The sequence below is a fragment of the Antrostomus carolinensis genome, unplaced genomic scaffold, assembly GCF_000700745.2.
Source record: "Antrostomus carolinensis isolate BGI_N321 unplaced genomic scaffold, ASM70074v2 scaffold593, whole genome shotgun sequence".
Lineage (NCBI taxonomy): Eukaryota > Metazoa > Chordata > Aves > Caprimulgiformes > Caprimulgidae > Antrostomus > Antrostomus carolinensis.
In genome coordinates, this window is record NW_010302973.1 from 203,127 (window position 1) to 224,936 (window position 21,810).

Consider the following 21,810-nt stretch of genomic DNA (forward strand, 5'->3'; position numbering starts at 1 on the left):
TGTGGCTTTCTCAAATTGTCTCTCTTAGAAGACAGACCTACTTAAGGGACCTGTCTTGGGATATAAAGTGCACACAACCCTTTCTAAATATGGATTTTATTTAAACAGGGAGCATCACACATCGTTTGCAAGTTGCTGAAGACAGTGCAGTCTAGCTTCGCAGAATAAAGCTGAACGCCTAAAAAGCATCATAGTTCCTGCAAGTCATCAAAGACAGATATTGAAATAAAGCTTGGTGCTCAACTTGTTGCTGAATTTATTCCCTCGAAGCCACAGATTTCAGGTGGACAAAATTCTACTTCTGAGAAAGTTTTAATAACTTTTCCTGGGAGCCAAGTGAGTCTTACAACGGCACAGAAAAATTTACTGATTCTTTCTTTGTTTTAAATGTTTATCCCCTAAGTTGAAACTAAAGGACGGCTTGATATTTTCAATCTGCAAATGACACATACAGATCAAGATACTACAAACTAGCTACATCTACCCTTTAAGGTTCTCCTCCTAATGATCCCAATTTCTGTACCTAGAGATGAGCTTCGTTCTCAATCTTTTTTGATCAATTTTTATCCTGCCCCCTTGCAAAAACTCCATAGTGTCTTATCCCTTCTGTGTTTCAAAACTGCTAGGTTTGACAACTAATACATTTAAGAAAGAGACGGAAAAAGTAAAAATAAATTTGATTCAATGTATGTAACACAACGGGCCTGAAGAAAATATCTGGTTGATGTGTTTTTATCACACCGTTATTAATTAATCCAGAAAAAAAAAAAAATGAGAGAGAAAAATGGATTCCTGAGTCAACTTCCAGACCTGATGCTGCCTCATGGAAGTGCCCATGCACAGCTATTATTGCAGTCATCTGTTTTCCTACACCTTTTCATGCAGGGGTTAAATGATTAAGCAAAACAATTAAACAGGCTACATTAATTGTTCTGCTCTGTGAGTTGTAGAAATACAAAAGGAGGAGACTCCTGATAATCAGACTGCTGCTCTTCTAGGAAAGACAGAGATGATGTACGGTGTATTTGGTTTTTTGATGTACCGTGTATGGTTTTTTTTGTTATTCTTTCTACTAAAGCTGTGCACAGATGCCTCGGTTTGGGTCCAGGGATGGTTATTCTCTTTAAGCTTCCTGCATGAAAATAGCTGTGCAGAGAAAGAAATCAACATTTTACAAGTGCACAACTAACCTGTTAGGGGACCAAAAGTCATGCTTAGGCACTTTTAGGCATTTAATTGGGAAACAAAATCACTTTCTATAGTTACTAGAAAAATACTGACATCTTTAGGTAGATTTTAGCCCCCATTTAGTGTTTCATTTGCATTTCCCTCTACAGCAGGTAAGCAGAGATTGCTATTTACACTCCAATTTTTATTTTTTTTTTCCCCCCAACTATCTGAATCCTATATGGATTGTGTGGAAGAACTGGGATGAACTGAGGACAGAGTTTGAGGGAGTCTCTTGTTACAACATGTCCTCTTTGCTACTTTCCTGATGCCTGGATATGTGACAGCACAAAACTCTTCAGAATTGAGTTAGTACTGACACTGGCTTATTGTAGCCAAACTCAGTTGCTACCACCACTCACAGCTGCACTGTTGAAACCTTGGTTTACAAGGCCTTAAGTCCTTAAGAACTAAACAAACATAAAAGTACATTTAAAGCTGTTGCACTGTGCTTTTTGTGATTAAAAGAATCTATTCTATTATCAAGTAGGCATGCAGTAAATTCCTTAGGTATTAAAAAAAATTATTTGGGCATCAGCCCAGGTATATTTGGAAAATACAGAAAATCTAATTACTTTCACTTAACTTTGGTGCTAATAATTATTTTTTGCTGGAACCCTGGACACTGAATCATATTGGAAATAATAGAAGGGGTAAGAGCTCAGGAAGACACACAAAGTTGGGGTTTGGAGACAGAATATTCAGCCTGACACGGAGTAGCTTCTTTATCCAGGAAAATGATGTTGCAAAAAGAGGGTCACAGACTTAACCCCCTTGTTTCCACCTACCCTGTAGGGGGTTTTGATTTTGCTCGTTCTCTTTGCTCTGTCCCTATGTCCCCTTCAGTCTAACCTGGACAACTGGATTCTCTGCCCTACATAGTGACCCAGACCCCTTTGAATACGATACATGGAAATTAAAGATAAAACTGTAGCCAAGTTCTCTTGGGACAGCAGTTAATATTCTAGAGATTACACAGTTCTTACAGCTAGGAAGCCCAAAGACATCTTCAAGCACAAATTATCTGTCTCCATAGTAAAACTGTACTAATGCAATATAAATTTGTTTATAAATTAATTTGTTCAGATCAGTTCAAATCACAAAATAGGGACTCTTCATTTAGAATGTCTCAATTAATTGAACATGAAAAATTAGGAAAAAAATAATTCTTAGAGTAACACAAGTGTGATTATGCAGAGGTTTGCAGTAGTTTAACTGAAACGATCACAAGCAATTTAAAACTGCTTCTTCCCCGTAATCAGGCATCCTAATATTCACATGGGGAAAGCTAGTTAGTGGAAAGTAGGTCTCAGTTTACTTTTTGCTTTCTTCAAGGAGCAGTACCCCAGCTGTTTGCTATAGTACCATAGCATGCAATAATGCTGTACAATACACAGATAAATAAGACTGGATCCTGCAGGCTCTCTGATGAAAAAGCTTAGGAAGTAGGCAGCAACCCACAGGCAATTTAACTAAATTAAACCTCTCCCTTTAAAGCCATCTAGTCTTATGGAGGTATTTTCTAAAATAAATCAATCCTACTGCAGTTTTCCATATTCGTGTATGCAAAGCCTTTATGTGCTGTGACAAATGGTAAGAGGTTTGAGGCTACCATTGCTAAATAAAAATAATTATTAAAAAAAGATTCAACAATTCAACAATATTCTGAACTTCTTTGAAGAAGAGGTATTGAAGTTTATTCTCTCTTTCTCCAACCTGAGAAAGTTTATGGGGAATTTACTCCCCCAAATTTCATTTAGATGGCCTTGTTACATGGATGAAAAGGTCAGAGCTAAAAGGACAGTAATGACTGATCAGCCTCTTACCTGGTCTCCTTCCAATTGCCACTATCTTCTTTGCACATAATCATCACACGTGGATTGAGGTGGAAAAGGGCCTCTGCAGATCACCTACCACCTAGTCTGACTCTGCTTTCAGTAGGGAATTTAGAAGAGCTTGCTCAGGATCTTGATTAGTTGGGTTTTGAATACCTCCACAGATAGAGATGCCACAGTCTCTTTGGGCTACCTGTTCCAGTGCTCAATCAAACTTAAGAGTAACAACATTTTTTCCTACACTGACACATAATTTCTTGTACCTCAGTTAGTAACCACCGCCTCTTGTCCTGTCACTAAGCACCACTGAGGAGAGCCCCACTCTGTCTTCTTTACATGCTCCCATCAGGCCATTATACATACTGATAAGATCCACCTGAGCCTCCTCTCGTCCAGGTGGAGCAGTCCCACCTATCTCAGCCTCTCCTCATATGACAGATGTTCCTCTACCTTAATCACCTTAGTGACCCTTCACTTGTCTTGCCTCACTATTTCCATGTCTTTATTGTACTGAGTGGAAGCTAAGCTGAACACACCACGTGTGGCCCCACTAGTGCTGAGAAGAGGGGAAGGATCAACCCCCTTGAACTGCTGGTAGTGCTTTTCCTACTGCAGTCCCAGATGCTCCACCAGGACATCCAGATCCTTTATTGCAAAACTGCTTTCCAGCCAGTTGGCCTCCAGCATGTCCTGATGTGTGGGGTTAGTCCTCCTCAGGTACAGGACATAACTAAAGGAATGATAAAGACTGACATTGAAAATAGCATGCTGAGAGAAGCTCACCAGAATCACATTCTGGAAAGTTAGGAAAACTTAAGGACTCTAAGCCTCTTCATAGTGCCAAAAATATGGCTGTTGAGGAAATGTTCTGTATCAACTTTACACACCATCTTATTCAACTTTGGGACACAGACCTAGAACAAAAATTCTTTACAAAGCAATTCCAACACCACCTTCTCCCTCATTTTTGTAAACTAATTACCCAGTAGCATGATTGTGTTGTCCCCAATAAATCTTAGTCTTTCTTCAGTGAATTCCCTACTTCATTTCCATTTAAAACCCCCTTGGGCTCTAGTGTGAGTTTTCTGCTTGCTACAGCCCAAAGGCAGCAAATGCAGAACCACCCTGATCTGGACTGGGTGTCTTTTCCCTTTGGGTTACTTACAAAGCTCCAAAAAATGGACAACGTATTGACACGAGGTGAGAGCTTTTTTGGGCAGCAGTAGAACGCTTCAATATAATTCAGAGGAGGCTGTATCAGGTGGCAACTGAAGGCATGTATTACAGTGCAATTAAAGAGGATGATCAACAGACTAAATTAAATAGAAGTGTGTGCCCTTTCTCTTTTACTTCCACACCAAAGACAGAAAGACTTACACTAATATTGCAGTGTCATACCTATCTAGCCATATTTCAGAAGAGAAATAAGCTCACTAACCTTTACTGGAAGGAAAGGAAAACAAAGTGCAATAAAAGCACAGCAAAACTCAGGCCAGACAGTTGGAAAAAAAAACCCAATCCATTTTCTGAAATGATTTTGAATTTCCCTCAATTCAGGGGACCAGATGTTGGCTTTACAACAGTTCGTACTGTAAAACGTCTTATTCTTCTTGCATTCACACCACCTGCAGAATTAGAGTCCGGATGTTTCAAACCTTACAAGTGACAACAAAGCACATCTTTCCTTTACTTCTAGATCAGGTTTGAAAACTCCTTAGAAAAATCTTATTGAGATTGTTAATTACAGACTCTAGAACTCAGAGTCACTGTAAACGTATCAGCAAACTTTTCAGCAACATTTAAGGTGACTCCTTCTGTGTGCATACATATCCACGTGTATATGTAAACTACAAATATGTGCAGGCATGTGTGTATATGATCTGCTTACATACAAAAATGGAGCCACAGTACAAACTGAGTGACTCCTCACATCTCAGCTAAATTTATTGTAACACACTCTGGCAGATCTCCCAATTGTTGCATTACAGAAAATTAGTACTATGCACGTTCTGACCTCTTAGGCTGGAGATGGATTCATAGGCAGAAATGCCCATGTGTATGGTGAGAAACATGGAAAGAAATGTTTGTTCAATTTTCAGCAGGTCTTTGGAGCCCAGAGACACAGTAAACAAAACGCCAACCGATGCCTGTCTTGAACTGAGTTCATCTGAAGTAAAGGTGTACAATGTCAGATTTTTACCACCAAGAAAACTGCCAGAAAAATCACATTTTTGTCATTATAAAATATAAAATATCCTGCAGTTCTGCCTCAGGCTCTTGGAAACTCACATATTTGAAAACCAGTGGTTTGGGTGGGTGAGGAACATTCTGCAGCTTTCACTAAGCTGGAATGGGCCCTGACAGTGCTTGAATAAAGCACATGGATACTGAAAATCCAGGATTAAAACTGCAACCTTCCAAATCAAGGCTGGCAGAAGTAAAACCGCCTCGATTCAGGAGAGACTGAGGAGATCCGGGTTGTAGGAACCTTCTATACTTCAATCCGCTCTCCAAAACTCAGCCTGCTGACTGGCATCATTCCTTCTACAGCCTTGCCAGGGGCTCTGTCTCCAGGATCCACCCCACTGTGCTGACCCCTATCACCCCATGTGATACCTCATCCACAGAACAACCTCCCCTCTCCTACTTCCTTGAGTCCAGCAGAGATTGGTCATTAAACCAAAGCTTTAGACAGCTGGTGGATACCTCTGTCCTTGAAGGAACGTACCTAAAGTCAGACAGCAGAAATAATAGCCCATGCATGACTGGCTATTGGAGTCTTTTGGTCTCTTTCAGATCCAGTTCAATGGTGCTTTAATTCTCTTTTGAAATGCCCCCTAATTAAACCTTGCATTATAATCTAATCTAAGATCTTCAGACTTTCTCCCCTCACCCATGTGTTTAAGTATGACATTAGCTAAAAATATCCTTCTGGCATGTCCCTTTTGCGATCTAACCAGGAAGGTAATTCAAGAGAAATGGTATTTTTCTAATTATGCTTTAAAAGATTTCTTATATACATATTTAAGGTCTAATTTTAGCAACTTGCAGAACTTCTAAGGGAATTCTAATATAGTAAACCAATTGGTATGATGAAGAGATAGCACAATTAAGTCTGTAGTAACCCACACCACCTAAACGTACTTAAAGCAAAAATGGGTTATGTATAAAACCAAAAAACAAACAAATTGCTTAAGCAGCCTGTAGGTTGCATTAAACAAACTTGTCCACCTTGCAGCACAGTGTCAAGGCAGACAGCTCTGGGCCCTGGGGAAGCACACGGCAAAGCAGGAGGCCTCTGCAGAGAAATGCCTTTCACTGATCCCAGAGAGTTCATTCTGTGGAGTGTCCCCAGGTGATACAACCCATGTACCATTACAGGTTGGGGGTTGACCTGCTGGAGAGCCGCTCTGGGGAAAAGGACCTGGGAGTCCTGGTAGACAACAGGTTGACCATGAGCCAACAGTGTGCCCTTGTGGCCAAGAAGGTCAATGGTATCCTGGGGTATATTCAGAAGAGCGTGGCCAGTAGGTTGAGGGAGGATCTCCTCCCCCTCTACTCTGCCCTGGTGAGTCCTCACCTGGAGTATTGTGTCCAGTTCTGGGGTCCTCAGTTCAAGAAGAACAAGGAACTACTGGAGAGAGTCCATTGCAGGGCCACTAAGATGATGAGGGGACTGGAGCATCTACCATACGAGGAAAGGCTGAGAGAGCTGGGTCTTTTTATCCTGGAGAAGAGAAGACTGAGGGGGATCTCATCAATGCTTATAACTATCTAAAGGGCAGGTGTCAGGAGGATGGGGCCAGACTCTTCTCAGTGACAGGACAAGGAGCAATGGTCACCAACTGGAAAACAGGAGGTTCAGCCTAAGCATAAGGAAATACTTCTTTACTCTAAGGGTGACGGAGCACTGGAACAGGCTGCCCAGAGAAGTTGTGGAGTCTTCATCTCTGGAGATGTTCAAAACCTGCCTGGACGTGTTCCTCTGTGATCTACTCTATGTGAACCTGTGGTTGGACTAGATGATCTTCAGATGTCCCTTCCAGCCCCTACCACTCTCTGATTCTGTGATTTCTAACTGATACAGTGGTGAACAGGCTGAAAGGCAATATCTCTGATACTAAAAAAAAAAACCCAACAAAAAACAAACAATTTTTTTTTTAAATCAAAAAAAACAGAAGAAAAGAGAGCAACTAAACAAAGGCCACTCAAGTCATTGACAAAAATGTCAATCCAAGAAATGTAACTATAATATTAGCAAATTGTTTGGAATGGATATAAAATATGTGTTTCAGAGCTGAAGTTAATGCTTAAATGAGAAAGGGATCATGAGAAGATGTTTCAATTGCGTAGATTCGCCTCTGTCTGCCTACTGCATAGTTAGACAGCCCTGCAGAGCATTTGGAAATGTAGTGACTGCTGTCAGGAAACAGTCTGTTCTCTCATTTTATGCCTCCCGCTAAGGTTGATCTGTGATCTGAGCAGAAGAGATATAACCTCTATAGTGAAAAACACTGCAACAAGATAGCTCACTAGGAGAACGTCTACTTAAAACGATGTCAGCTTGGTTTGTGCTTTGAGGAAGACAGAAATGTAGGTATTTTGGGAATGGGGTGTGGGATGGGAAGAGGTGGGAGAAGACTGCACACACAAATGCTTTCAGTATAAAGCTTCCTGATGGTGAACCACATGGAGCAGAAATTTCAGGATCTAATCTTTCTTTTCACTGGCAAACATTGCTCCTAAACAAATGCTAGAGGAGAGTCTGGATTCTTCAGATCTTTCAGATAAATGAAACCTTGTCAGATGAGAAGCAAATGGTAGAATAGTGCAGCAGTGACAAAAGGTCTGATCTGACAGTCTACTTCTCCACAGAAGTAGAGCAGTCCCCTTTTACACTATCAACTACGATACCAGGATCTAATTCAGTATTCAGCTCCACACCCCCATCATGCTGGCAATAATTCAGAGTTGGTGAGACAACTTGTAAAGGAGAAAAAAAAATATAGCAGTGTTTTAAAGCTCTCTAATTTAATGTTAGCTTTTTATGTGTCTAACATCAAAGCATTTTTTCACTTCTATTTAATCAAAATTAATCACTAAGATTACTACAGTAATTTATGTTGGAGATTATTGAAATGAGTGTTTTATTAAAATCTGGTTTTATTAATAAAACACATTCAGGCTAAGGAATCATGTGAGCCTGCTATTAGAGACTATTAACTGGGGACTGGGAGTTAATCATAACAGTCATGCTGCCAGGTCCTTTGACAGCAACACACACTGGGTTTGTTTCTGCTTTCACTTTTACTAGCGTATTCCAGTCAATTAGTTACCCTAGCACACGAGTGGTCAAAGTAACTCCTGTAAAACAGGGAAAGGAAACAAAGGTCCATACATCTCAGCAGCTTTGAACAAAGAAAGGGTAATCAGAAAGAGACTCACCAGCCTGATTAGTTGTGATGCTGACAGCAGCAAATTGTCTGGAAAGCGTACTCAAGTCAGATACCCCGTTGACTGCATCAATCTCAAAAGTGTAATTGGTATGTGCCAAAAGGTCCACTACTGTCACCGTGGTGTTGGTGAGTCCAGTCTGACGGGGTAAGAATCGCACGTTGTCGCTACATGGCTCACACATCTTGCTATTTCCTCCACATTTTTTGCAAATGATGTTGAAAGTGACATCTTTCCGACCTCCAGTGTCAAGAGGCCAACTCCAGTCCAGGATAACAGACGTCTCATTGATGTTAGAGATAACGTTTCTTGGAGCAGATGGTGGTCCTACAAAAGGAAACATGAAAGTAGAGGGATGAGATTTTCTGTAGTGCTCTAAAATGAGAGTAACAAGGGTATGAAAATACAAAAGTTAAGAACTTAAATAACCAAACTCTTCTAGTTATTTCCTGTAGAGACTTCTGAAATACTTCACTGGACTGCAGATCTAGACTATCAAGGACCATGTTTTCTTATAGACAGACAGTACCCTCAAGGTGCAGTTCAGGATTGAGGGCTGAAAATATTGGTAGCAATTTAAAAATCCTAGCTCTCCTTCTTGAATCTGACAGAGAAGAAGAAGGAGAAAATTAAAACAGAAAGACATAAACCCAGCCCACCAATTTTTGGTAGCCGGTCCAACATGTAAGAAGACATGGGAGGCAGTGGATGGCTGACTGCAATGAGATGTGAGAGGAAGCAAGCAAGCTGCTGAGATACAGATAGAGGAGCAAGAATGACAGCCCCGAGCATAATGATGCTACTCACTGGTGCAAGCCATGGATGGAGGGTCTTTCTCAGAACGAAAGTAATTCTTTTCACACCTGCAGTTCAGAGACGCATCTTCGTAGGTAGAGCTGTGAGGTGGGCATTTAGCACACTTCACGTTGCCAGCAGAGGCTTTGTAGAACCCTGGTCGACAAGCTGAAAAATAACAAGAGTATAGTTTTAAATTCCATGGACATCTCCTTGATTTTAACACGTGCCTGTTATTGCCCTGGGACTTATCCCTATGCAAATCACATTTTGCAGATGTTTATGGTCTAAAAATACGGATTTTTCTCATAATGAGAAAGCTCGATGGAAATAAAACCTTTTGGTACCATGGGGCTCTTCATGCATCAACTTGGATTTGGGTTTAATTTTGCCTGGAAAACAAAACAGTGTATTTCACCACTAAGAAGAAACATTTTCTATCTTACGTTTTGAGAACACTTATTTTTTCTTCTCTTGTGGTTCATTTACCAAAAATCTGGCCCTGTTCTGCATAAACAGCTAACTTAATTCTCTCTCTGCTGTCAAGGTTTGCTTACAAGGGCACTCTAACTGTAACCTATGTTGCTCAGTTCAGCGTGACTAAGCAAGTCAAACTCAGGAAAATAACGTGAACAGTGAAAGATCTGTACCACTTCTGAAGGACCATGCATCAGGCTCAGTGAGCTGCTTCTTGTACTGAGCAAGTGTCAACAACTTTCATGGTCTTTAGAAGGAGAATGTTTTTTACATTATCCTAGTTCTCTAGGGATGGTGCTTGCACCCACAAAAGCTGCTTCTGGCAAACTTTTGGTGGTGGTGTTTCATTAACATTGGCATACTCCCTCTGTTCCTGTTGCATTTTAGACTGATTCAGGGTCACGTCTGCATCAGAAGAAAGTGGCTTTTGAAATAAGTTACAGAAATTAACAATTAAGCAAATAACTTTTTATGAAAAACCCATGCAGTGAAATAATAATGTTGACTTCCTTCCACTAAGATGATCTCATCTGAAAATACTAAAAAAAAAAAAAAAAAAGAAAAGAGACTGAAACCAGATATAAATCAGCAGACTCTACTGTTTAGCTGCTGCTTCTCTCCAAGACACGTGCCCTACTCCAAATGGAATTTACCAAGTAAAATCACTCTGGCTGACAATGGTCACCCATAGGTTTGTACTTATATGTACAACTGAATACACACAGACAACGTAAAAGAGAGTGCATCTTAAAATGCCATCAACTTTTGCTACACTTGGGTTCCACAGCAAATACTGCCTAACACACAAGCACACTAGGAAAACCTCAATATATTCTCATTGTCAATATAATATAAAAAAAAATAAGGTATAAGAAAACCCCCATGACCCCTTTTTATGTCTGGAGCCCAGATAGTCAAGTTTAGATAAAATGTTCCTGGACCTGTCACTGATTTAAATGCTAATTTGAAGCCAAAAGAATGAAAATCAGCAGTCTGCCTAAGCCTCAACAGGGACACACCTTTTGGTTTTGCTTATGGAGATGAACTGATTCATAAATGTAGCATAAAATCCAAGATACAAGATGTGTGTGGTCTTTCCCATTCATTCATGCACTGCTCAAACAGAAAAGTGGATGGGCAGCCTGGGGTGGGAAAAAAAGTCAGAATAAAAATACCAGCATCTTTGTAAGCTTCCGTGTTACCATCCATAACCAAAGCCTAACTGAAAATCTGGGTTAGGCAGATTTGTTGATTAGTTCCTGGTGCCAAACACCTGCGTGAAACGCAACGGCAAGTTGAAAGAGAAAACAAACCCCCGTACTCTACTATCTCCTCTTCTGAAAGATCTTAATAAAGGAAACCCTCTTCACACTGCCTCGAACCCAGTGTGAGAAGCATGAAACATTTCACAAGAAGTGCTAATCTCAGCCTAAACTGAGTTGAGCCTAAACTAAACTCTTCAGTGCTCCACAGCCCTTGCAAACCAAGGTGCCTGTCTGCAGCTGCTACCTCTGGCCTCCATGCTAGCAATGCAGCCAGGAAGGACACCTCCTGCTCCAAGCTCTCTCTTGCAAGCCCTGAGGCTTTTATATTTATGGGCAGGTAAACATAAGACAACAATGTATTTATGAATACATACAGGATAATTTTAAAGTAATTTTATACACTAGCTTAATGTAAAGATTAGAGAAAGACTACTAACTAAAACTGAACCTTTGTCACATGGTTGGTTTTCCTACCAGATAGAATTTCCACTGCTTATTAAGCATAATTTATGCACAGCATCATAACACATGAGCATTCATTTACAGGATGGAACTACAGTAAGACGGTGTGTTTGGGAGACTTTCAGAGCACCTACCACCAACATTTTAATGAATTTAACATAAGTAAACAAGCTTGCATAAGAAGTGGAAAGATTTTGTGGGGTAAGGAAGACAAAAGAAGGAATCAAATTACTCCATTAATACTGTCATCAAACTGTTCATCCCTCAGGTGAATACTCATAGACTTCATCTGAGAAAAGGTGATGGTGGTGTGGGGCCAGAGAAAAAAGGAAGAGGAAAGAGGAGCATGAAGGAAGCATGCTGGTGACATGAGATCAGTTTTTTTCTTCCCCAAAGGGAGAGAGATTTCATCATTTTGTGCCTCTGCTATCACTGTACAGAGTGAGCAGTTGGGGTGGGGGGACGAGCTGGTCAGATCTCTGCTGCCCCAGGATGCCATAGCAAGGCCATCCCAACCTCGTGTGTCTTCCCCTCGGGCTGTCTTGCTCTTTCTGACTATGCCAGACCAATTTAAGATTATTCACAACTGCAACACAAAGGAGGAAAAAAAAAAAGCAATTACACTTGAAAGTGAAGCTTGGAAAGCAAGGGTGGGCAACAGAAAATGCTGTCAATGTACTTAGTATTATTACTCTTTTCCTAGTCATTTTTTACTTCTGATATATAAGACAAAAAAAAAAAAATGAAGTCCTTATTTCAAAAGGCATTCACTTTTTTACATCAGAAAAATTGGATGACATGAACTGATGGAAGAAGATTTGGCTTTTTGAGGTGAATACCATGCCTTTGGTTTCAGTTAGGTTGAAAATTAAAGGCCTAGTATAGGAAGTCTTTGTAGAATCTGTAATTTCAGCATGGAAACCAGCCCTGAACAGCAGTTGCTTTTGCTCAACATTTTCTTCTAGAAGCTAAAAAATTTTCCTTTCCCTCAAAAGGGTGAATGATGCAAGAGGAAGCAGATGGAATGGGCTGGGAAGAAAAACCTCTCAGCATGCTAAAAGTGAGTAAAGGAAATCTTTACATGTTTCTACATACATGATATAAACTGTACAGCAAGGCTGTCTGGCTTTGCTTTTTAAGAAGGTCTCCTCAAGTCAGATGTCCAATACCTGTTGGCTTCAGTGATTCCTGTGATAACTCCAAACCTCAATATTATTTTAAAACTACGTGCAGTCTGATTTCAATCTCTCTTATTTCAGTGTGAGCCAGACTGACTTTATTGAAGTCACCTACTGGTAAGAATTTCAGGGCTGCAGTTGTCCTTGTTACTGTATGAAAATGAATTTCCTCAAGCTATAACTGATGAGTCTACCTCAGAGACAGAGAGTGCAAAAAGTTATTTCAGTGAAAGAAAAACAAATGCATGTAGCAATCTGTGGTAGCTGCTGCTTAAAGAAATGTGACTGTCTTTTCAACAGCAAAATTAATTTTGCCTCTGTTTGACTAATTTGTTTGAGATGAAGCCATGGTCCTAATTAAGGGTTAAATTAATCACTTCAATTTGAATTAATTTTAAATTAAAATATAAAGCTGTTAGTAAATAGGAGCATTTTAGTATTCAGACCCTGCAGCCCCCTATACACAGAGCAATATCACCAATCCCCAGCTGTAAACACCAACTACCAACCTGAGCCCTCTGTCCTGCCTGAGCAGATGACTTCCCCATCCCGGTACTCCAGAGCACATTTCCCTGCACAAGGTCAACACAACTCTTTATTTACAAAACGAGCTGCACTGCTCAGTCCCACAGGAACTCTGGTGAATAGAGAGGTGTGATGCTTTGAGGCAACGCTCCAGCATCGCAACACATTGGGAGCGGATATACACAGCCATGAAACCAGGCATGCAATGGGCAGTGTCCACCAAGCCATGGAGTGTTTCCTTCCTTTCCTACATTTCAATAAAACACCCCAGGGGTGAAATGCCACTGTGGCATTAAACTACAGGATTTAGAAAAGAAGGGAATTCAATCATAAACCTCTACAGCTCATGGATACTTTAACATTTCCTCATGGCATGCGTTAGCAAGATGGATGACAGCAAAACTGAGGCAAGCCTCCTGTCCCCTGCAAAGAGGACAGGGAAGCATCCCTCACATGTGTAGTCCTTGTTAGATGGGATTTACAAACCCCTCACACTGTCACCTATGGAAAAGGCATGCCAGTGAGCAGAAGCTGGAATTGAAGCCACAGGATGACCTTTGGCTGTGCAGGTGGATTGGGAAGTGAATGTCATCAACTGGCTCACCCCCATGCCCATGTAGAGCCTTACATCTTTGCAATGTTCCCAAGTCCCTTTTAAAAACTTTTACACAGCTCTTTTTCTCACTACGCATATTATGGTCATGTTCTGGAGATGCCAACAGCACTATGTTTGTCACCAGTAACAGAATTGCACGTTCACCCACTCAAACATGCACACAATCAAAATGAGCTGTAACACAGTTGTCAGCTTGTGAAAACGGGTGGCTTAACAAGCAGCATAGATTAACCTTCTAAAACTCTCAAAACCATTTTATCTTCCTCGAGCAAGTAATTTCTTTCCCTTCTTGCACTTGTTGGTATCTTTGAGAAACAACAAAAAGGTGATAATCATGATTAACTTCAAATAAGATTTCAAAACTGTTCATTTCACACTTTTGTCACAAATTATATCCAGCCACACGTGTCACTCTTGCTATATTACAAGTAAGGCTATACAGATACGCTATAGTTCTGGCTCAGATGCATGAAGCGTATGAAATGAAGGCAGAATTCTGCCCTGAGTCATTCCATCCTCAGTTTGTATCACATGTCATTCACAACACTGAAAATGTCTCATTTTTTCCTCCCTCGTTCACTATAGCACCCGCTCAGCAGGGAACAGCGCTTTATAATGTAGGTTTCCTGCAAAATCCCTCAGAGCAATGAAACCACCTTCAGCAGCTCTTGTTGTCCATTAGCATATGAAAAGCCACATCAGCTATGATGTTACCTATGTACATACATCCTCTTTCTCTCCTGGGCCTCCAGGTACCTTCTTGCATACCCCCCTAACCCAAACAGGCTTCTAAAAATTACAGTGTATTTTCAATGCCTAATTCCATTGAACTTTAAGCACACTTTTTGTCACCAGTAAGACATCACTTATGGGAGGAGGTCTCAAAGCTCAGTGCTCCTCCTTACAGTAGAAATAGAGGTACAGGACTGACAGTATTGAGGCTGTCCCTGCCTCCTTCTCCTCCTCTTTCTGCTCCTCAGCAGGTACAGGGAGTTATCAAAGTGTATCAGTGGGACCTACAAGAAAGTTGGGGAGGGACTTTTTACAAAGGCAGGTAGTGATAGAACAAGGGGTCATGGCTTTAAACTGGAAGAGGGTAGAATTAGATTAGATATTAGGAAGAAATTCTTTCCTGTGAGGGTGGTGAGACACTGGAACAGGTTGCTTAGAGAAGTTGTGGATGGTCCTCCCTGGAAGTGTTCAAGGCCAGGCTGGATGAGACTTTGAGTAACCTGGTCTAGTGGAAGGTGTCCCTGCTCATGGCAGAGGAGTTGCAACTGGATGATCTTTAAGGTCCCTTCCAACCCAGACCATTCTGTGATTCTATGATTGTCTTTTCTGTGCATGAGACATGCTTTTTACTTTGAAAATGCAGACACAAAACTCAAAGTTGCACTTTAAATACTAAAGTGAACTCCCACCACTCCCTTCATTATTAGCTATGCAACTGCAACTGATTATTTACTACAACTTATCTTTGGGGGGGAAACTACTGCAGAAGGAAACATGCATCATGTGTACTTTTGCATCTCTAGTCTGGAAAACACAGTAATCACAGCCAAAGCTGCTGACAGATTTGAAGAACTAATAACAGCTGTCCACTGCTAGAAGAAACCAACAATTAAAAAAAACCCCAAAACTGATGCAATTTCATTCCTATCACTAGGCCTCCTCCAACAGTAAGAGGCAAAAAATCTGAGGGCTCAGGAAATGATCTCTCTTCCATCCACCTGCTCTCCTACCCCCCCAGTCTTTGTGCCAGCAGGATGGACTGTGCAGTACACATGGGGCGAGGATTCGGTGCAATGTGACACTGAAAAGCCTCTAGAAAAATATTCTTTGGAATAAGCACTTTTATTTTTTACACCTGAAAGCTGCTGCTAGCACAAAAAACCCCCATATTCAGTAGTACTTAATCTTACTCATGAGTAAATTTCTGCTTTTTCCTCCCCACTTCATATTTTATAGTGATCTGTGACCTTAACATATTTTAATCAGATGCTTTTTAAATTGGCTTTGCTCCCAGGTCAAGTCATTCAGCAGAAACAATCCCTGTTCTTTGTTTAATAACTGTTACTGGCAGACATATTAATTATATGTACATAAGAGATAGCTTTATCCTGAGGGAATAACACTGCACCTTTCAACCGCCGTCTGCAAGAGCTCCACGTTCTGCCTTGCAGGCTTCTGGATCTCTTTTTATGAAGTGCATCACAGCTGTGATTGCTACCAGCAATCCTGTTGAAAGTACAATGTCAAAGATAGTAGGTCTAAACCCCAGCATTACAGCCAAGACGTTCTCGCTCATGGGTACACAAATATCTTGTTTCCAAATGTATAAGGCATTTCAGCTTTTTCTTTGCAGGCAGTTTTGAGGAAAAGAAATCTTTCATTAATAGGAAAACATTGAGAACCACAGCCTTGATTCAGAATTAAAGCAAAATAAACAAAGTTCTACCTTAATTCCACCCATACTTAGTGAATCACTTAAGCAAGTATTTAAACAGGGAATTTAATAAACCCATGTTTATAAGGACTGTCTTTCACTTTCCCTAAACAAGATGTTTTCCCGAAGCAGAGCCTAGACACACTGAGATGTATTAAGCTATCATTTTGTCAAACAAAGAAATACCATGTTCTGTTTTTTAAAAAACTTAATTTAATCCACACAGAGGATTAAATCAAAACTTCCTAACTCAAGAAGCATTGTAAAGAAACCCAAACAAACAAAAAAACCCCATCTAAATTAAAGAAATACCAGAAAACAAACCCCACCAGCATCAACTTCAACAGGAAAAAAAAAAAAAAAAAAAGGTTGTACAAACACACACACAAGGAATCCGGATGTTTTAAATGACAATTTGGCAAGGATAAAAAGTAAAGAGATACTTTTTCCTTCAACTAAAATTACACTGTGGACTCTTCAAAGGCAAACTAGATACAGGATCCCAACAGCTTCAAACAATTAATGTTTTCTAACATCAGGCCAAGAGTGCCACAAAGGGATAACCACAGTACTGCTCTGGTTTAGTCTTTCCTCAACCTCCCCTCTCTATGTCAGAACTTTTAAAAAAACAAAAATGCAAACAAGACCAACCAACCAACTCACCCCACCCCCCAAAAGCTAACCAAACAGACCTGGTAGACATGGCAGCCCCTGTCCCATGGGACTTGAGCTCTTGGGAAGATGTTTGCTTTCCAGCCCAGTAGAAAAATAAAGATAGTGCCTGGTAATCCTCCCTAACCTTCATAACTTGAGGATGTTTATATAATTTCCCTGTGCCTGAATCAGGCCTGATTAACAGGTTAACAATATGAAAGGTAATATAAATAAAGAGCAAATTAATAGTTATAGAGATTACATCTAGCCCCAGCATTTACCCTGATGCCTATCTTGCATCTAACAGTAGCACCATATGAAAGTGCAAGAGAAAGGCCAATAGGGGATGAGCATTTGCCATCCCTCTATTTCACCCTCATCCTTACAACCCAGATATTATTTCAAAGACCTGGAAGCCCAGTGTTCCATATATATGCTAACTTATTTTTTAACAAAAATTATGATAATTGTCCATTGTACTGTCCTTCATGTAGAATATCCAATGTTCTTTTGCTAATTATTGATCTCAATGCATTTCTCTGACATTCCTCTCCAATCTCGGTAGTCAATGTGAAATGAAAAAATACATCCATCCTTCCTTCAGTTTACCCTGAGATTTGGTAGCCTTTTAGCCAAATCAGCATACCCTTGTTTTTTATTTTGAGACAGAGAGAACAGCTGCTCCTGATGTATCCCCCTCTAAGCCATTCTTTATGGTACCAAGATCTGTCATGAATTTAACCTTGTCTGTGATGAACAATCCAAACTTTTCAATCAGCTTTTATAGGAGTATCTTCTATGCCTTTGATTATACTCATCTCTAGTTCTGCAGTGTCATTTACCAAGTGGAAAATGCTCTTATTCTTTTTGTAACGCTTCTGATAAACCAGATTGATTCATATATTGGACTACATTTTACCTCTTACCCTTTGTTTCCAGCACATTTGAGGAGTTGCTTTCTTCTTTATTTCTAGCAATCCATTGACCAGGCTTACCTCTCCCAGTTGTCTGTGTCAATGCACTTACCCCAAGCCAAAACAGTTAATTCAGACGTACAAAAAGCCTAAATTTTCCCTCTGTGAGGGAGGGAAGATGATTTTGCATATACTGAGGTTGAATGTTCTTTTGCAACTTTCCACCCTTGTTAATACATACAGGAGAGTGTTGCTGTCCCCATTTTGCAGGTGAAAAAAATTAATGCAGAACAGGCTCCAAACCCAATGTTCTTTCTTTCAGTGACACCTCCTCATCAAAATGCTGCCTGGTGGGTTGTGTGATGCTACGAAGAGCTCAGCCCAGCTCCCCAGTGACATAGGTCCACTACTGCAATTAGCATGAATTAGTACTTTTGTTAATAGTCTCAGCAGAGCTGTCAAATTAATTGGAAAAGAAATTTAACAAATGCCTTTCCCCTTAGAGATATTCTTTCGGGTCAGGGTTGAGGTACACTGATTGAGCAGTGTGGGGGAAGCTAACGTTCCTTACGCCCTCGCTGAACCTGTTTTGTTGATAAAAAGAGAGAACTCTAGTTTCTGGAGCTGTTAATCCAGTACCTGTCACAAGCAGCCCACTGATATAAGAAAGATAATCAATTTTATAATACTGAAATATTCCAGTTGCTGGTTTTAAAAAAAAAAAAAAAAAAAAAAAGAAAAGAAAAGAAAAAAAGAAAAAATAAGATACTGAATTAACGGCCACTGGCTAGAATATCTAGATGTTCATTTTTCACGAACTCTCACACCTCAAAATTAGTTCTTTCAGTTTATCTATAATTTGCAGAGGTATCCAAGATAGTGTATTGTTTCCCCAATTTTAAGATATTTCTGAATTCATCCACTAGAGGCAAGACATGGTTAGATGCATATGAGCCTTAAAATTTAGGAAGCAAGAACTGGAGGTGTTATACTGTCCTCCCTTACCAAAACAAACAAACAAAAAACTTGGCATTTTTAACAGGAGGTGAAAAGCTAAAATCATATGGCTATGCCTCATTTGATGAGGGCTATTGAATTCCTTATGGTTAGTTTCACTGCCAACCATTGACTTATTGCTGCTTGAAGTCACTGAGAGGTGATGCAGGGAAAGGGAAGCTCTTAAGAAGAGAAATGGTGCTGCAATGTGAGGAGCTTAAAAACCTGTATAAAAAAATTCCTACGGTTTAAGCTGCTGTCATTACATACTGACATAAGTGTGGGATGTAATTTAGTGTATCAGAACACGGTTGCAATTTCAGCGTACAAGAAACAGCCACTGCTTTGCTAGTGATGCTGTTAATGCCACTTAATGGGTGCATTTACATAAGTGTTTGAGCTCAAATCTGGAGAGGACTTTTAAAGCAAAATCCCAGTTCTCCCCTCTTGTCATGATCTGGTTCACAATGTAAAGTGTCTCCACAGCACACAAATAGGTACACTGGATGATGCACTCTCTGCTACAGGGAGTTCTACTGGACCTGATTGGAGATATTCTGGAGTAAAACATGCTGAAACGCTTACGGTATTGACACGGGGTCCTTCATACTAACTGCTTAATGCTTATGATCCACTTCTACTTGGCCACTCTACTTGCTAATGTAGACTTAAGTCAGATTACCAGCCTTCAAATATCTCAATGCAGCCAGCATTTCTAAAACTGATGGATATTTCCATAAGAACAAAGATTCAAAGAGTCCTGGTAATGGAAAAAAAAAAAAAGATAACTTTTTAATTGGAAAGCCATTAAACATATAACTGCAAATAAACAGACATTATGGTCTCTATTTTACCCTGTTTAGTAGGACATGGAAGAGGCACAAAGAGAGGTTTTGGTGATTACTAAAGAAAGGGTTTAACCAGAAGACCAAAATGTTATGGTTTCATCATCATCATAACAACCTCTCTTCTTTACGTGCCTTTTTCACTGACTGTATTTTCATCCTTCTAGTGGGAAGCCAGAAAATTAAGCAGTTATGGCCTTTGGGGACATCTGTGTGCTGACAATCATCTTCTCACAGCTGAAATGAAAAGCCCAAGGCTTTTGCAAAACTATCTAACCACTCAAGTGCAGTATTTATACATTGTATGCTTTAGTTTTTATCTGGACTTCCTTGGTATTTTGCCTTTTTAAAAGGGAACTCTTAATTACTTAACGTGCACTTTCTATGCATGTGAAAGATGTCTAGCTTTGCAGGGTAAGCAGTTATCTGCTGAACAAAAACTCAATTCATTGTAAACCAAAACAACCCACAGTCCAACATTTTTATTCACTAGACTGATACCTGTGTGAATTCAAGAAGGGTAGAATCTCAACTGTTGCAAAAACAAAGCATCTGATGTATTGTATTTTACAGGTTATTTGCTACAAAATTAAATCTCTCCTTGTAGTGGGGAAGCTTTACAAACAGTAACAGCAACTAGAACTCAATATTCTCCAATAGTATTCACTTTGCAATGCAAAATATTCATCAGAAGGGAGAGGAAACTAAGTTTCCAGTGTTGCATTCTGTATATATTTTCTCTAACAAATGATATTGTGTGCTAGTATAAAACACCCCATGTTCAACTAAGAGTTTTCAATTTCATTGAAGTTCAACACTAGCAGCAAGTTAACATCACTGCATTTTATGGGGAAAAGAACTGCAGAAGAGCATTAGAATCTGTTTAGTGACTCTGCATTGTTTTATACAAAAGCTTTTGCTGTATAGACATCGTACCATTTTCTGACCGAAGGAAGAATATTGTAAACACAAAGGATTTAACAATGCCATTGTATTTATTTTTATTTTTTCACTTCTTGTTTTAACAATTCAAAAGTAGAAACTAAGAAGGCTGGAAGGACATAAAAACCCCTCAAAAGTTGAAAGCATTTAGGCAAATTCACCACAAGATATGAAACTCTGCATCTGTCAGAACCAATTGATGGAGAAGAAGGATTGTGGTGGTTTGTTTGGTTGGTGTTTTTTTTTTTTTTCCTACTAGGAATATTCCCACTTACTCCCACTAGAATCCTTTGGTGTTGACTAAGACTTTTGAGCCACACACACTCTGCAGCTGAGCTGAAATAATTTTTCTGCTTCATCTTGGAAATAGGGAAGTCAAGTTATGGCTGGTTATTTTGCTTAGCAAAACTCTGATCAGAGTTCTGTTTCTAAAAAAAACCCCTATTTTACTTTTTTCCAACCAAATCAGGTCATAAAACCTGATGGGCACATTTGATAATGAAATAAATTATATGGTAGGATATTGAACCAAAACTGAATCTTATTGGGTCAAGGAAATTGAGTCTTATTGGGTCAAGGCAGTTCATTGCTGTCCAGATTGTAAGTGATATACCATCATGCTGATATATATATAAAACACAGGAAATTGTTGGATATTAATAAAATAGTAGTTTAATCAGCCCTCTGAAGAATATCCAATATATTCAAGCACAGACATATTTTGATCTGGTTGTAACTGTAGTGAGAGGCCTATATTTTATCATTTAATAAAGCCTTTTAAATCTTCTATTATGTGCAAAAATTAAAAGAAGTTACAGTCATAGAAAGTAGAGCAAATCTCAAGACAATTAAAAAGGTTTTCCTTCTTGGCTAAGTCACATATTCAGTATCTGTATTTATTTATATTATTTTAACAACAAAAAAGTATCTAGAAAGAAGCACTCTGCACTCTCTAAACTTGCAGCCAAATAGTACAAAATAGCACATAAAACCAAACAACATCCTGTTTGTTGTGTCCAAGAGACTGGACACTAAATATTTGTTTGTTTTATTGCTAATGGAAGCAACCTGCTCCTCTGGTGTAGCTTGTCCAGAACGTGCTCAAGGATTCAGCTTGGGACAACACTGGACTACTAGAAGAGGTTACTTAAACTGTGCCTTTCTGCCAAGCCATGGTTC

At 39.7% G+C, this 21,810-nt stretch overlaps 1 protein-coding gene across 1 annotated transcript in view; it reads right to left on the reverse strand.

Moving 5' to 3' along the window:
* The window catches only part of EPHA3 (EPH receptor A3), a 79,814-nt gene extending 70,340 nt beyond the window's left edge, over positions 1-9,474 (reverse strand). The window contains exons 1-2 of the mRNA XM_029083992.1: positions 9,324-9,474; positions 8,508-8,843 (exon numbers count right to left, since the gene is read on the reverse strand). Of these exons, the coding sequence (XP_028939825.1) occupies positions 8,508-8,843; positions 9,324-9,336 (349 nt within the window). The 5' untranslated portion in view covers positions 9,337-9,474. The remainder of the gene's footprint in view (positions 1-8,507; positions 8,844-9,323) is intronic.
* Between the last annotated feature and the right edge of the window lie 12,336 nt (positions 9,475-21,810).